This window comes from Bufo bufo, chromosome 2 (genome assembly GCF_905171765.1).
Source record: "Bufo bufo chromosome 2, aBufBuf1.1, whole genome shotgun sequence".
Classification (NCBI taxonomy): Eukaryota; Metazoa; Chordata; class Amphibia; order Anura; family Bufonidae; genus Bufo; species Bufo bufo.
The window spans coordinates 250591730-250605844 of NC_053390.1; the positions used below are offsets into that span (position 1 = coordinate 250591730).

The window sequence follows — 14115 nt, forward strand, 5'->3', positions numbered from 1 at the left end:
CGATTACAGTGATACTAAATACTTATAATTTTTTTACGTTTTACTACTTTTTTTTTGCAATAAAACCCATTTTATTAACCAAAATAATTTTGCATTGCCACTTCACAAGACCCATAACTTTTTTAATTTTTTTTCTATGGAGTTGTGTGAGGGCTTGATTTTTGAGGTACGACTTGTATTTTTCATTGGTATCATTTTGGAGTAAATGCCGCTTTTTGATCGCTTGTTATTAAGTTTTTTTTCGGTGGAAACTAAGAATAAATTAGAAATTCAGTCTTTTTTTTTATTTTTATTTTTTACGGCGTTCACCATAGGGGATAATTTACGTAATATTTATGTAGTCCGGGTCGTTACAGACGCGGCGATACCAAACATATGGGGGATATTTTCTTTTTGCAATTTTTTTCATTGAAAAGCGTATTTTCAATGCAAAAAAAAGAATATTTTTTTATTTTATGGATTTATTTTTTATTTAATAAATGTGTATTTTTTTCTATTTTTTTTTACCACTTAATAGTCCAACAAGGGGACTATAATATACAGTATTTTGATTACTTTTAAAATGTAATGCATTATCTCTATAATGCATTACATTTCAATAGAAATGCTATTCAAACATTGACCAGGCCTGATCGGAAGCAAGGTAAGCTTCCCAACACATCAGCACCCTACGATCGCATTTTTGGGGTGCTGATGGGAGACAGAGGGAGTCCGCTCCCTCTGTCACCACTTTACATGCAGTGGGCGATGTAAAGGGTTAAACAGCCCGGATCGGCACTCCTGCCGGGTCGGGCTGTTAGAGCAGGGCCCCGACTCTCATGTGAGAGCCGGGTCCGTGCAGCGCTTAGACTGGGCCGCCGTAAAAAGGCGGCGGCCCAGCCTAAGGCCCCTTAGTGACCGCCGTAAAAAGGTGTATGGGTGGTCACTAAGGGGTTAAACAGACATGCATTTTAACTGCCATGTCGCATGTTAAAAAATTCCTGGAGGTCCCCAGAAATTAAAAACCCCAAGAAGTGATCCCATTTTGGAAAGAGCACCCTGTTCGAACATTTTAAAGGGTGGAAAGGGTACTTTTTACATAACCGCTGTTTCACAGAAATGAATATGTAGTGGTTGGTGAAAAGTGGATATGTAAGGTGGTAAAACTACAGGGTACATCAAGGATTAAATTAAATTAATGCCCCATGAATGAGAGGTAGATTCTGAAACAGTCCTTGATGCACAGGCCAGGTTTTTCAGGGCAGGTTTCGCAATGGTAAATTGTGTCTTTCCTCATCTCTCTTTTGGAACACACCCATCATCTTTTTTGGGTCCTTCCCTTCCTCGCTGTTTGGGGGTCTTGACCAGGGAAATGTTGCACTGGTACAACTCTGGCACCGTAACTTGCAGAAGTACTCGGGCCCCCCATTGCTTGGTTTGGAAGAATTAGGGCTTTTATCTTAAAATAGTAGGAATGTTCTTGTCTGTCCTCTAGATCTAAATAGCACCATCTGTACAATGTGCACGACCAGTTTTTTGTACCACACTTTTGTTTTTCATGTGGCACTGTAGGGCTTCAGAACTTGATCTGAAAGATCAACTCCACCCATATGCCTGTTGTAGTCCAGAATGCAGTCTGGTTTGGGGACAGCGGTAGTGGTACCACGTACAGGGACAGGGGAGCTGGTGTTACTGTGAATGGTGGTCAGCAAACGGACATCCCTCTTGTCCTTGTACCATTCCCCTTTAAGGCTAGGGCTACATGGCGACATTTTGTTGCACAACAATTTTTATAATGATAGGATCTGCAGAAACAGTCTGCAGAAACGGGCCAATGGCAGCGATCGGGGCTGCAGGGGGTCGGAAAAACCTACCTGTTCCTGTAGGAAAGATGGCTGCCTGCCATGCAGAGCAGCCATCGTACCACGGTCATCAAGTGATTTCGCTCAGGGAACGGGTGTATACAGCGCCGTAGCTGTACGGCGCTGGGATTTCTGACCTACTATCCAGCACCGTACATGTACGGCGCTGGTATTCTACAGGTTAAAGCACTAGCACTGTGACACAAGCAGAGAAATACAATTTTTTATTTTTTACATTTTTTGAATTTTATTTAATTACATCTTACATATTAAATACATTTCCATAAAGTTTTTACACACAAAAGGAAATTAACCTCCTTCATTGACCCTGCCAGAAGTAGGTTCCTTACATTTGGAGGTGCAGTGCATTGTGCAGTCCGTCTTCCTGTTATGCCTAACAGAAGCACAGTATAGATGCTGGAGTACTGAGTGTGAAATGTAAAAGAAAAGTACGCTGGCAATGCTGTTTATTTGTTAGGTAAAATAATATCTGCATTTCAGTTAATAAATATGAATATTTTGTGCTTCCTACCCCAGGGCCACTTCAGCGAAATAACATGCTCAGTTCTGGGAACTCAGCATTAACATATATTGCACTTTAGTCTTACAAACAGAACAGTCTCATGATTCAGCTACAAATGTATTATGGACAGAAGGAACTCAACAAACCAGTGCAAAAATTGGCTAAATTGTCGCCACAATGTAATCTGATTGACTCTTACCACCCCCCAAGTGACCATATCTGCAGATTTCCCACTTGCTGCAATCCCCCTAACCTGCAGAGACACAGGACTAGAGATCACTACACACACAGGAAGGCTGCACCGATCAGAAGGAGCTCAGTAAGGGATGTCATTTTGATAGTACTGGATCATGTCATACGTTCTGCTCCTGTGGGAAAAAAATACAGAGATGATGAGCAAGCCAGAAGTAAACCTCAACTCTGCTTAGCCATTATCAATTCTAAAACCCACTTAAAGAGGACCTTTCACCGATTATTACTCTATGAACTAAGTATACAGACATGTAGAGCGGCACCCGGGGATCTCACTGCACTTACTATTATCCCTGGGCGCCGCTCCGTTCTCCTGCTATGCCCTCCGGTATCTCCGTTCCCTAAGTTATGGTAGGCGGAGTCTGCCCTTGTTCTTCTGAAGCGCTGGCCAATCGCATTGCAGAGCCTACAGCCTGGGAGAAAATAACCTCCTAGGCTGTGAGCTATGCGCTGCGATTGGCCAGCGCTAGAGCAGAACAAGGGCAGACTCCGCCTACCATAACTTAGGGAACGGAGATACCGGAGGGCATAGCAGGAGAACGGAGCGGAGCCCAGGGATAATAGTAAGCGCAGTGAGATCCCCGGGCGCCGCTCTCCATGTCTGTATAGTTAGTTCATAGTGTAATAATCAGTGAAAGGTCCTCTTTAATATATTGCGGGACTGATGTAAAGGTGAAGTAGAGATTTCTTGTGCAGATTTAACCTCTAGATGACTTGCATTGTAATAGCAGAGCTCAAGCAGGAGTCTGTACAGGACCTCCAGCGTACTAGATGGGCACTGCCGCTATGCCCATAAAATCGGGAGCAGGACCACAGGTGTAATAAACAGACGTGGTCCCGCTCAATCTACATCGCTCAGAGAAACCTATGATCTATGTAGTTTAACTCTTGGTATGCAACGATCAAAGAAGGCTGCAGTATACCAGGGGAAAGCAATGGAAGGATCCCTTTTGACTGCAGTACGGCGATTACCTATGACGCAATTTATACCCATTGATAGTCTACTATGGACCCTAAGGCTTTCTATTTATGATGCACGTTATTAAGGCATATGTATATATGCAAGTAAATTATATAAAATCCCATAAAATTGTAGTAAAAATAAATTAACTTAAATGAATTACAAAAAAAACAAAACAAAAAAAAATCCTGGTCTTAAAATTTAAATATGTAAAAAAAAATAAAAAAAAAATATTGCTTAGATGGCTTCACACCTTCGGCTTTCATTCACCTTGCTGGGCTTTTCGAGTGTGTGGAGTACGGAACCATAGGAAATATATTGGATCTGTACTCCTCACGCTCGAAAAGCTGAGCAGGACAGTTAAAAGCAGAAGTCTGCCCCTTCGTGTTTTCAACAAAGGTTTAGTTACCCTTTAAAAGGTCAAAAATGGCCTTGCTTTTGATGCGGTTAAAAAGTGAAAGGCCGATAAAAACTTCTTAATATAAGAATATCTTTTGATGAATATTCTGTAACATGGCTCGTACAGCTGATTGTTTAATAAATAACTTCAAATATTAAAATCAAATAACACTTTTCGTCCAAGATTCCGAATTTCGTTTCCCTCCAGGTCCCCTGTTCCCTCTTGCCAGTTGCTGTCACAGCTGCCACTAGAGGGAGCGAACTGCATACCTATGCATTTATACCGTCCGAATTGACAAACTGAACCTCTAATATAGACAGACAGTATACGATTATCCACTGGATGAGGAAATCTGGAAAGAAATATATCCAACCTGTTGCTGAGGAAGCAGTTTTGAATTATCTTCAGGATGAAATTTGCTGCCTCTTTCTCGGTCATATTAGGACTAAACCTGTGCCTGTGTAATAAAATACAGCCAGGATGAGTGACTAGATGAGAAACAGAAAAATCAACTGCTTCTCTAGAATATGCACTAGTAACTTACTTCAGCAATTTTATTGTCTGCCCACGGAAGCAAGGAAGCCCTGTGTCCAACATGAGTGTGACCAGAGATACTACAGCCTCCATGTAAGGCCTGTTATACAAAGAATACGGAATGGATAATAAAATTAGGAAAAACATCAGTCTGTTCTGCAGCCTTCACTGCATTAGCTTTCCTGCAAGGCAGAGTTACCAACCGTCTGTAAATTTACTGCAAAAAAAACACATTTTTTTCTGCTGTCCATAGTATATGACAGAAAATACGCTGTCACGGATTTTATTTTAAAGTTTGCACTACACATGTGTGGCGTGCGCTGTTTGCAAACTAGACCAGGAGGGAGGGGACATCACAGAAGATCAGTCAGTCCACTCCAGGCATGGAAATGATACAAGTGGCATCATGGACATAAAATGGAGACAAATTTTAAGTGAAACTTTTTGCCTGATCATAAATAATACAGGATCCGATTGCCAAATTTATGAAATTTTACATAACGTATAGTCCCAGATATGTAAAATTTGAAAGATGATCGAGAACAATTCGTAAAGTATTATATAAAATATATTTCCCAGTAAGCACTATGCAAAAGGCAAACAAAGATTTTTGTCTTATTCCTTGGCTTTTTCCAGGGGTACCTGAAGCTAAAGGTCAAAATGCGTGGTGCCTCAATGTCTGAGGTGGAAGCCTCTGCCTCTGTGATTACCATCATGTCTAATATTTGGACTTGTCTATAATATTGGCCAAACTCCTACATATCTAGGAATCAAGAAAGTCTGATCATTTAGCACTTGCTTTTAGCAAAGAACTGAAATATGTTCACATTTTTGTCTGAGGCTCTGTCAGGTCTTGAATGCTGTCAGATTTGATGGGAGGAAGAGAGCTGCATTCAATCACATTCTGTCTGGTTTCAAGTTACAAAAAAATAAAAGAAGAAGAAGGAAGATTGTAGTTTAACATATCCCTCACCTGACAGCCAGGTAGCCACGTACACACATCTCCATGAACCACTTGAAAGGTGTAGCTTCCATTTTGCGCCCCATGATCATCACCATCTCATCAGTTAACTTTATATCCGGTTCCCAGCCCAGATTGCCCCCAGGGGAGCTCTCAAACATAAATCCGAAATCTGAAAATAAACATGTACATTGAGCAATTGAAAATGTCAGGCAAGAAGAAGCCATATACATACAGGACAGTCCAACTTTTACAGTCAACTTAGATCATTGGCCCACGTGTACTAAAACGGTCTAAAAGTAAGTCTTAAAGTGTGCCAGATTTATCACAGTGTCTGTCCGATGCTGGATAATAACTCTGGCGCACCTTAAGGCCTGGTTCACACCTGAGCGTTTTACAGCGCGTTCCTACGCACTGTAAAACGCTCAACAGGCGAAAACCCATGTTTCCCTATGGGCATGGTTCTCACCTGCGCGTTTTACAGCGCGTACGAACGCGCTGTAAAACGCCCTACACCCAAAGAAGTACAGGAGCTTCTTTGGGGTGTATTGTCGCGCGTTCGCGCCCATAGACTTCAGCGGGAACGTTCTCCTCTGTACATAAACACACAGGAAAGGGTGATGGTGCTCCGCAGGAAGTCTCTTTCATTAGACACCTCAGTGTAGACATGGCTGTTTTTCATTGGACGCCTCTGTGGTCAATCGCAAGAACGTGCGTACGATGCGCGTTTCCTATTTCCAAAAACGTGCGTATAAAATACGCTCAAGTGTGAACCCAGGCTAAGACTGTCTAGACTACGTTTACACTGCCTATTTGCTGGCTTAGTATACTCCAAAGTTTTGGAGCACAGAGACACATTTAAGCCATGTCCTTTCTTTGAAAGCCATGTATGTGTGGCAAATTCTGTAGAGACAAGGCGTGGCTGAAAGAAGTCGGCATGGCGTTCTGGGTCGAAAAGAGAACTTCTACATCTTAAGGAGATGTCACTACATTAGGTATGCAGCCCTTTATTCTCCTGTATGTTTGGCAGCACTGAAAAACCAGGCAGCATGCTGAAGTTAGGATGGGCTCAGTGTTGTGGCCTGCATTCAACTCCTCAGCCCCCTCCTCCATATCTTAATAGGAGACAACTGGAGAAGGAGGAGGACAGTAGCTTCTTTGGAGGTATTTTGTGTTTCTGGGCCAGTACATTGTCCTGCACTGTGGTATTTGGCTCTGCTGGGGCGATATTTTGTGCTGCACTGTGGTGCTTGGTTCTGCTGGGGCAGTATATTGTGCTGCACTGTGGTGCTTGGTTCTGCTGGGGCAGTATATTGTGCTGCACTGTGGTGCTTGGTTCTGCTGGGGCAGTATATTGTGCTGCACTGTGGTATTTGGCTCTGCTGGGGCGATATTTTGGTCTGCACTGTGGTGCTTGGTTCTGCTGGGGCAGTATATTGTGCTGCACTGTGATGTTTGGTTCTGCTGGGGTGACTGTGTGCTACACTATGGTATTTCTGGCCTGTCTATTGTGTAGACCCCAATCCTAACCCTTCAACATGGGGCCACGTAAAATTTTTTTTTTCCAGGGCCACTTTAAGTTCCCAGTCTGCCCCTGATGATGGCTGTATATATCTGTGCAAGAGAGGAAATGGGGAGGAGTAGAAGTTTATCATGGAACTGAGGAGAAGAACGTAAGAAGAAAATAAATAAATAAATAAATAAATAAATAGAGAAGTGGCTTAATGAAGGCGAGGTATTGGGACACTGATGTGAAACAGGTACACGCAGGAGAAGCTACAAATTACCACATGCAGGCTCCCAGACCAGACTGGTATTTTGAAGAAAGAAGAGGGAAAACAGGCAATTAGGTTACTGGCCGCACTAACCAATATGAATGATGTGCCCCTCCTTATCCAGCATGATGTTGCCATTGTGTCTATCTTTAATTTGAAGCAAGAACAGCAAAAGGCTGTAGGCCGCCATACTCCGAATAAAATTATATCGAGCCTGTCAAGAAAGAGGAACAAGAATATGGGAAAAATGTATAATATTACTTAACAAATGATGATGCAGAATTCAAATCCAATTAAATACATAGAAGAGTCAATAGTAAGGCCCCAAACATAAGATAGCTGCCAGCTGAAAGCCAGGTGAGGCTTCTTTTACACTAGCTATAGGCTGCTCCGGCAGGGGAACAGCCTGCTAGATCTGTACTAATGCTTGCACACGTGTGCTGCCAGAAGTCTGGCCCCATTCACTATAATGTTTGTCGTGCTGCGGCCGCATCTCCTGCTGTCCCCATTATAGTGAATGGGGCCGCGGCGGACTTCTGGCAGCACATATGTGCAAGCCTAAGTACGGATCCGGCAGGCTGTTGCCCTGCCGAAACAGACCGTCAGACAAGCCTAACGCTAGTGTGAAAGACGCCTAAGCTGACAGCCATCCACCCTGAATTCACGATAAACATTTTATTGCTGGGAACAAGCTGCTGCCCGCCACCGCTTGCTCTGCTGCCCAATCCATGTTTTCCTAATGCCAAATATTGTGGGATAGTCCTAGTCACTCACCCAATACACATTAAATTGTTGGTGGCATTTAGATAAAAAAAAAATTTCAGTCATCTTTCATTACAAGAAGAGAGATGAATTATTTAAAGAAGTTGTCCCACGAAAAATATTCAGCAGTTTTCAAACCAGCCCCTGGATTTGAATACTTTTGTAATTGCATGTAATTAAAAAATTGGTATAGCCACTGAGTTATTCAGTAAAATGTATCTGTATAGCACCACCTGCTGTTTGTTCTTTTTCTTATTTCTCTGTCCACCTCACCGAGGTGGACGCACATGCTCAGTGCCATTCTTCAACTGCCACCTGAACTGTGATAGGGAGAGAGCTGCAGCAGTCAGCTTGATATAAGTCCACCAGAGCAATGAAAGGGGGGAGTTCTGGATCCATATGAGGTATAGCACTGGCTCTAGATATTAATGTCTGATTTTAATTTTTTTACATGTGATAACCCCTGTAAGTAGAAGGCGGTGCAGAAATACTGTACCTTTTGAAATGCCAGAGTAGACTCATCTCCGTACTGCCTAGTGAAGTAGTCATACATGCCAAAGTCTGTCTGTCGGCCTAGCTGATCTCGGGAGGTGCAGTTTGGAATACACTCGATAACTCCACACTGTGATACAATACATATTTAGCATCCATGAATGTTTGATTTTTTTTTCACATAATTTTACAATAATGAACCCCTCCAAAGACCACAAGATACCACTTCTAATGGGGTAATATGATGTATGAATCCCTGAAGACTTGCTCAGAGTTCAGCATCCTTCTTGTGGTCACATATAGTGCAATACACAAAGCAGTCCCATGTTCCATCACATCACTACATGACATGGACAGAAAGACCTTGGGAATTGCAGGCAGCACTTACGGCTTACCTGCACTGCAGTCATTTTAGGAACTCCACACATTTTATTGATTTTTCATTCCTGATCTGTTATCTGTATGGATCTGGACAGCACCTTACACAGAGCACCCTGAATCCAATCGTACTACTGTACGGTGCCTGGTGTAAGCACTACACTTCCACAATTCCAGTCTGCAGCTATGCAGACACTTATGCAGGCCTTACTGATAGATATTAGCTCTGCGGCACGCAGAATAGTGAATGCAGCTCTAGACCATAATAAGGTATAATACAGGTAAGTATCAACCCCAGTATCTAGACCAGGTAAGTATCAACCCCATAGTGGGTCCAACTGCTCTGAAGAGGTTTGTTAAAGTTTAGTCTTTGATAACCCCTTTAAAGACTGTGCAAAATTAACTTATTACATATCCACAGAATAGGGGACAAGTATCTGATTGGTGGGGCTCCCAGCAGCAGATCCCCCACGATCACCATGTAATCAATAGAGCGACCGACGCATGAGTGCTGCTGAGCCACTCATTCTCTAAGGGACTGCCGGAGATGGCACAGTACAGCGCTTACCCATCTCTGGCAGTCGGGCCACCACTGATCAGATGCTTAACCCCTATGATTCTGTAAGTAAACTGTCAAAAGGACAACGTTCTTTACTGAACTCACAGAAGATTTAGTAATGCATATAAAACAACTATAAATTATCCCTAGTATCAGAGAAGCCCTATAACAATATGGGAGAATTATATCATATGTCTAGCGAGAACAGGCAAAAGTTGTTAAATGAGTAATTGTCAAATAAAAATTTCCATTAAACATTTCCATTTGTAATATCTACTCACCCCAGGAGCTGTTGCCACTACTCTGTACGGAAAGACAAAGAGATCAAGCCCAACCAGCTGGAAAATGTTCTTGAATAAATCAATTATCTGCAAGGCCAGCATATCCTGCCATGGAGAAAAGTTATGGATATATAAAATGATAAACTCTCAGACCTGCACATAGAGTTACCGTAATCTCAGGACTGTACATCCAATAGTTACTGGTCCAGATTCCTCAACTATGCTATGGCTCAACATGTTGAAGCCGTAGAGCAGGGGAGATCAGTAGCTTCCAGTCCTTATGACACACCTGATCTCTGGGGACACCAAAGAAGCAAGAAGAAGAGAAAAAAAAAAACATACCCTGTTGTATACTTGACACCCGCTATGCCATGTTCCTTACAAACAAGTTATACACCAGTAATGGCTAACCTCTGGCAATCCAGCTGTGGTGAAACCACGACTGCCAGCATGCTCCATTCATTTCTGTGGAGTTCTGAGAACAGCCAAGCAAGTGTGCATCTTGGGAGTTGTAGTTTTACCCCAGCTAGAGGGCAGGAGGTTAGCCATCACAGGTATATACTTTGCCATGTCCCTTACAAACAAGGAATAAACTATGCCATGTCCCTTACAGATAAGATTATAGGTAAAACACTATGTCAGCTACTAATGCATATTCCACTTCTAGTGCAGACACATTGTGACACACATTTAGGGTTTGCCAGGGTATACAAGATGAAATTAGCTGCAGGAAATGTTACAGAATACAAATATTAAAAGTTTTTTTTTTTTTAAAGGAGTCACATACTGATGTCATCAGGGTAGGATAGCTCTATGTTTTTTTTTTTTGTTTGCTTTTTTAGAACATTTCCTGCGGTTTCTTAAAGGTTTTTTTATGAGAATTATTCTTTTTTTTTTTATCAGTGGAGGTCTGACAACTAGTACCCCCGCCAATCAGTTGTTTGAGAAGGCACTGGTGCTCGCAGCTTTGCCGAGGCCATGTGACCCCCCCTTTAACAATTTATTATATGGTAGAAAATTGCTACTTTTTTTTTTTTTTTTTTATACATCCGTCACTCACTTGTCTGCAGTCATCTCCCACTTTAAAGATGGCCGCTTGCCAGCATATCTTTTTATCCACATCTTCCTCTTCACTTTCATCAATGGAGTCTGAGCGGCACTGAAGGCCTGAGATTCAGAGTTACAAAAAATGAATGATTTCTTTAAAGCAATACAAGAATGGTTACTTCAATAGTAAACAGTTTCATTTTACCTTCCTTCTCCAGCTCACTGACTCCACATCTCTTGACCTTGAACTTGGCAAGATATGGAGCTTTTGCCGCACTACAAAAGCAGACAAAGATTTATCAGATGCTGCAGCAATGACATGGGTATATCCAATGGCATACGACACACACAACATCATTGATACAGACTGAACTGTACTATTAGCAGGAAGTGGGAAATACTTCTAGGCTCAACCTGCTATACAAATCAATTCAGAAATATAACATGTTAAACCATTTCTCTAACTTTTTTCATGTAACAAACAAAGAATCCAAAAATATACAAGGGCAAAAGTACCATTGTCCAAAATCACAAGTATCAGCAGTATAACGATAAAATCAATATACTCATAGTTCACATATCAAAGCTTAAAAGGGACACTGACAGGCCCTATAAACATATTTAGTTATTCCTATGCAGTCCTAGGTCTATTAAAGTGTATTCCAATGATATAAGAGTACCCCCTGTCCGCATTGTAAACCATGTAAAAACAACTTTATATTGATCTGTCAATCACATTTCTTTATGCCCAAGGGGCGTTTTTTCTCCTACTTTCGTGCCCAGCGGCGCCTCAACTGTTGATTCCTACCACCGCCCAGCTCATCATTATTCACTGCGCTGGGCGGCTCTTACATTGACAATGAGGGCGGAGAGAAGAGTTTCTTGGCCGGCGCAAGCGCATTAACTATCAGAATTTCTGATTACATCAGCGCTCTGAAGCGCTAGATACGAGTGCCTTGGAGGAGAGATTGGGCGCAGGCGCAGCAGGAGACAGAGAGCAGCGGCATAGAAGAAAACGGGACGCAGGCGCATTCAATTTCAGGCTTGGGATGGTGTCGGCGCATGCGCAGATGGTCCAATTGAGGCCGATGCCCATAAGTCTCTATCGGGCATGCGCTGGATCTGACAAGATCGGGGAATGTAAGAGCCGCACAGCGCAGTGAATAAATAATGAGCTGGGTGGCGGTAGGAATCGACAGTAGAGGCGCGGCTGGGCACGAAGGTAGGAGAAAAAACGCCCCTTGGGCACCAATGAATGTGATTGACAGATTAACAGGGGGTACTCTTATATCATTGGAATACACTTTAATAGACCTAGGACTGCATAGGAATATCAAAATATGTTTATAGGGCCTGTCAGTGTCCCTAGGGCTGTCTCACTTCGGCTAATGGCATCTATCATGTAGAGAAAGTTATTACAAGGCACTTACTAATGTATTGTGATTGTCCATATTGCCTCCTTTGCTGGCTGGATTCATTTTTCCATCACATTATACACTACTTGTTTCCATGATTACGACCACCCTGCAATCCATCAGCGGTGACCGTGTTTGCACACTATAGGAAAAAGAGCTGGCCTATGCACACTCCCACGGTCCCAGCCACCACAGAGGCCGGTGCCTTTTCCTATAGTGTGCAAACACGGCCACCGCTGATGGACTGCAGGGTGGTCGTAACCATGGAAACAAGCAGCGTATAATGTGATGGAAAAATGAATGAAGCCAGCAAAGGAGGCAATATGGACAATCACAATACAATGCCATTTGCTGGAGTAAGACAACCACTTTAAGCTTTCCCATTCTTGTTTCACAATTTGCATTTGATATTTATTCCTGCAGCATGGCATGGTAGCTGCTCATGACACTTGTTAAGGCAACTGGCATTTGGCTATTTATTTGGACAGATACCTATTTGGTGGAACAACTATTACTGTCCCACCGAGGAGCTAAACCAAAGCTCCGGCCACCAACCTTGCTCTTCTTCCCATAAGAGCAAGGGTAGTTGGCTCTGTTATTCTAATCCGAATTTGAAGGATGATTAGCATTTAGTTTAGCGCACCCAATATCCTTCTGAGATTCTCCCTTAGCACACTTTGTACTGATGCGCGGTCATCAGTTGAACCATTTCTGCTCTCGACCAAACTTTAAGAATAAGAAATTCTTTAGGACATTCAATCCATATCCTCATCGAAGCCCAGTACCATATTTGTTTGCAATTAGGCAATCAGTTCAGATGTCATGGGAAAATCTGTAGATAGTCAGTGAAGAAATATGCCTCTCAGGGCTTAAAGAGGTTGTGCAGGGGTTTTATATTGATGACCTATCCTCAGCTGCTTGAAGAGGAGGTAGCGCTTCATACGCGAGTGTAATTATAAGTACTCTCTCCATTCATTTGACACTACAAAGTACACTACACTGCAACCTCCTCTTTAAACAGCTGATCCGCAGGGCTGCTGAGCATCAGGCCCCCACAGATCTGGTATTGATAACCTATCCTGAGGATAGGTCATCAATATAAAACCCCAATATGAAGATACGGCCAGTTATTTATTATTTGACCATCAAATATAAAAAAAGAACATACATACATTTACACAGGGCCAGTGCAAGGATTTTTGCCGCCCTAGGCAAGATAAAAATTGCCCCCCCCCCCCCCCCTTATCAGATGATCTGCCCATATCATGATCTGTGGATGACGCACTGTTATGGGGGGGATCTGTGGATGACGCACTGTTATGGGGGGATCTGTGGATGACTCACTGTTATGGGGGGGATCTGTGGATGACTCACTGTTAGGGGGGTATCTGTGGATGACTCACTGTTAGGGGGGGGATCTGTGGATGACGCACTGTTATGGGGGGGATCTGTGGATGACGCACTGTTATGGGGGGATCTGTGGATGACGCACTGTTATGGGGGGATCTGTGGATGACGCACTGTTATGGGGGGGATCTGTGGATGACGCACTGTTATGGGGAAGATCTGTGGATGACGCACTGTTATGGGGGAGATCTGTGGATGACGCACTGTTATGGGGGTGGATCTGTGGATGACGCACTGTTATGGGGGGAATCTGTGGATGACGCACTGTTATGGGGGGGATCTGTGGATGACGCACTGTTATGGGGGGATCTGTGGATGACGCACTGTTATGGGGGGATCTGTGGATGACGCACTGTTATGGGGGGGATCTGTGGATGACGCACTGTAATGGGGGGGGGATCTGTGGATGACACACTGTTATGGGGGGATCTGTGGAGGACGCACTGTTATGGGGGGGGGATCTGTGGATGACGCACTGTTATGGGGGGGATCTGTGGAGGACGCACTGTTATGGGGGGGGGGGATCT

General features: G+C 43.2%; 1 protein-coding gene across 1 annotated transcript in view; it reads right to left on the minus strand.

Annotated features, from left to right (window-relative positions):
• Nucleotides 1–2315: 2315 nt before the first annotated feature.
• PI4KA (phosphatidylinositol 4-kinase alpha) overlaps nucleotides 2316–14115 on the minus strand; it is a 171429-nt gene continuing 159629 nt past the window's right edge. The window contains 9 exon segments of the mRNA XM_040416365.1: nucleotides 2316–2732; nucleotides 4351–4434; nucleotides 4522–4611; nucleotides 5485–5644; nucleotides 7341–7461; nucleotides 8506–8631; nucleotides 9720–9824; nucleotides 10780–10886; nucleotides 10972–11042. Of these exon segments, the coding sequence (XP_040272299.1) occupies nucleotides 2681–2732; nucleotides 4351–4434; nucleotides 4522–4611; nucleotides 5485–5644; nucleotides 7341–7461; nucleotides 8506–8631; nucleotides 9720–9824; nucleotides 10780–10886; nucleotides 10972–11042 (916 nt within the window). The 3' untranslated portion in view covers nucleotides 2316–2680.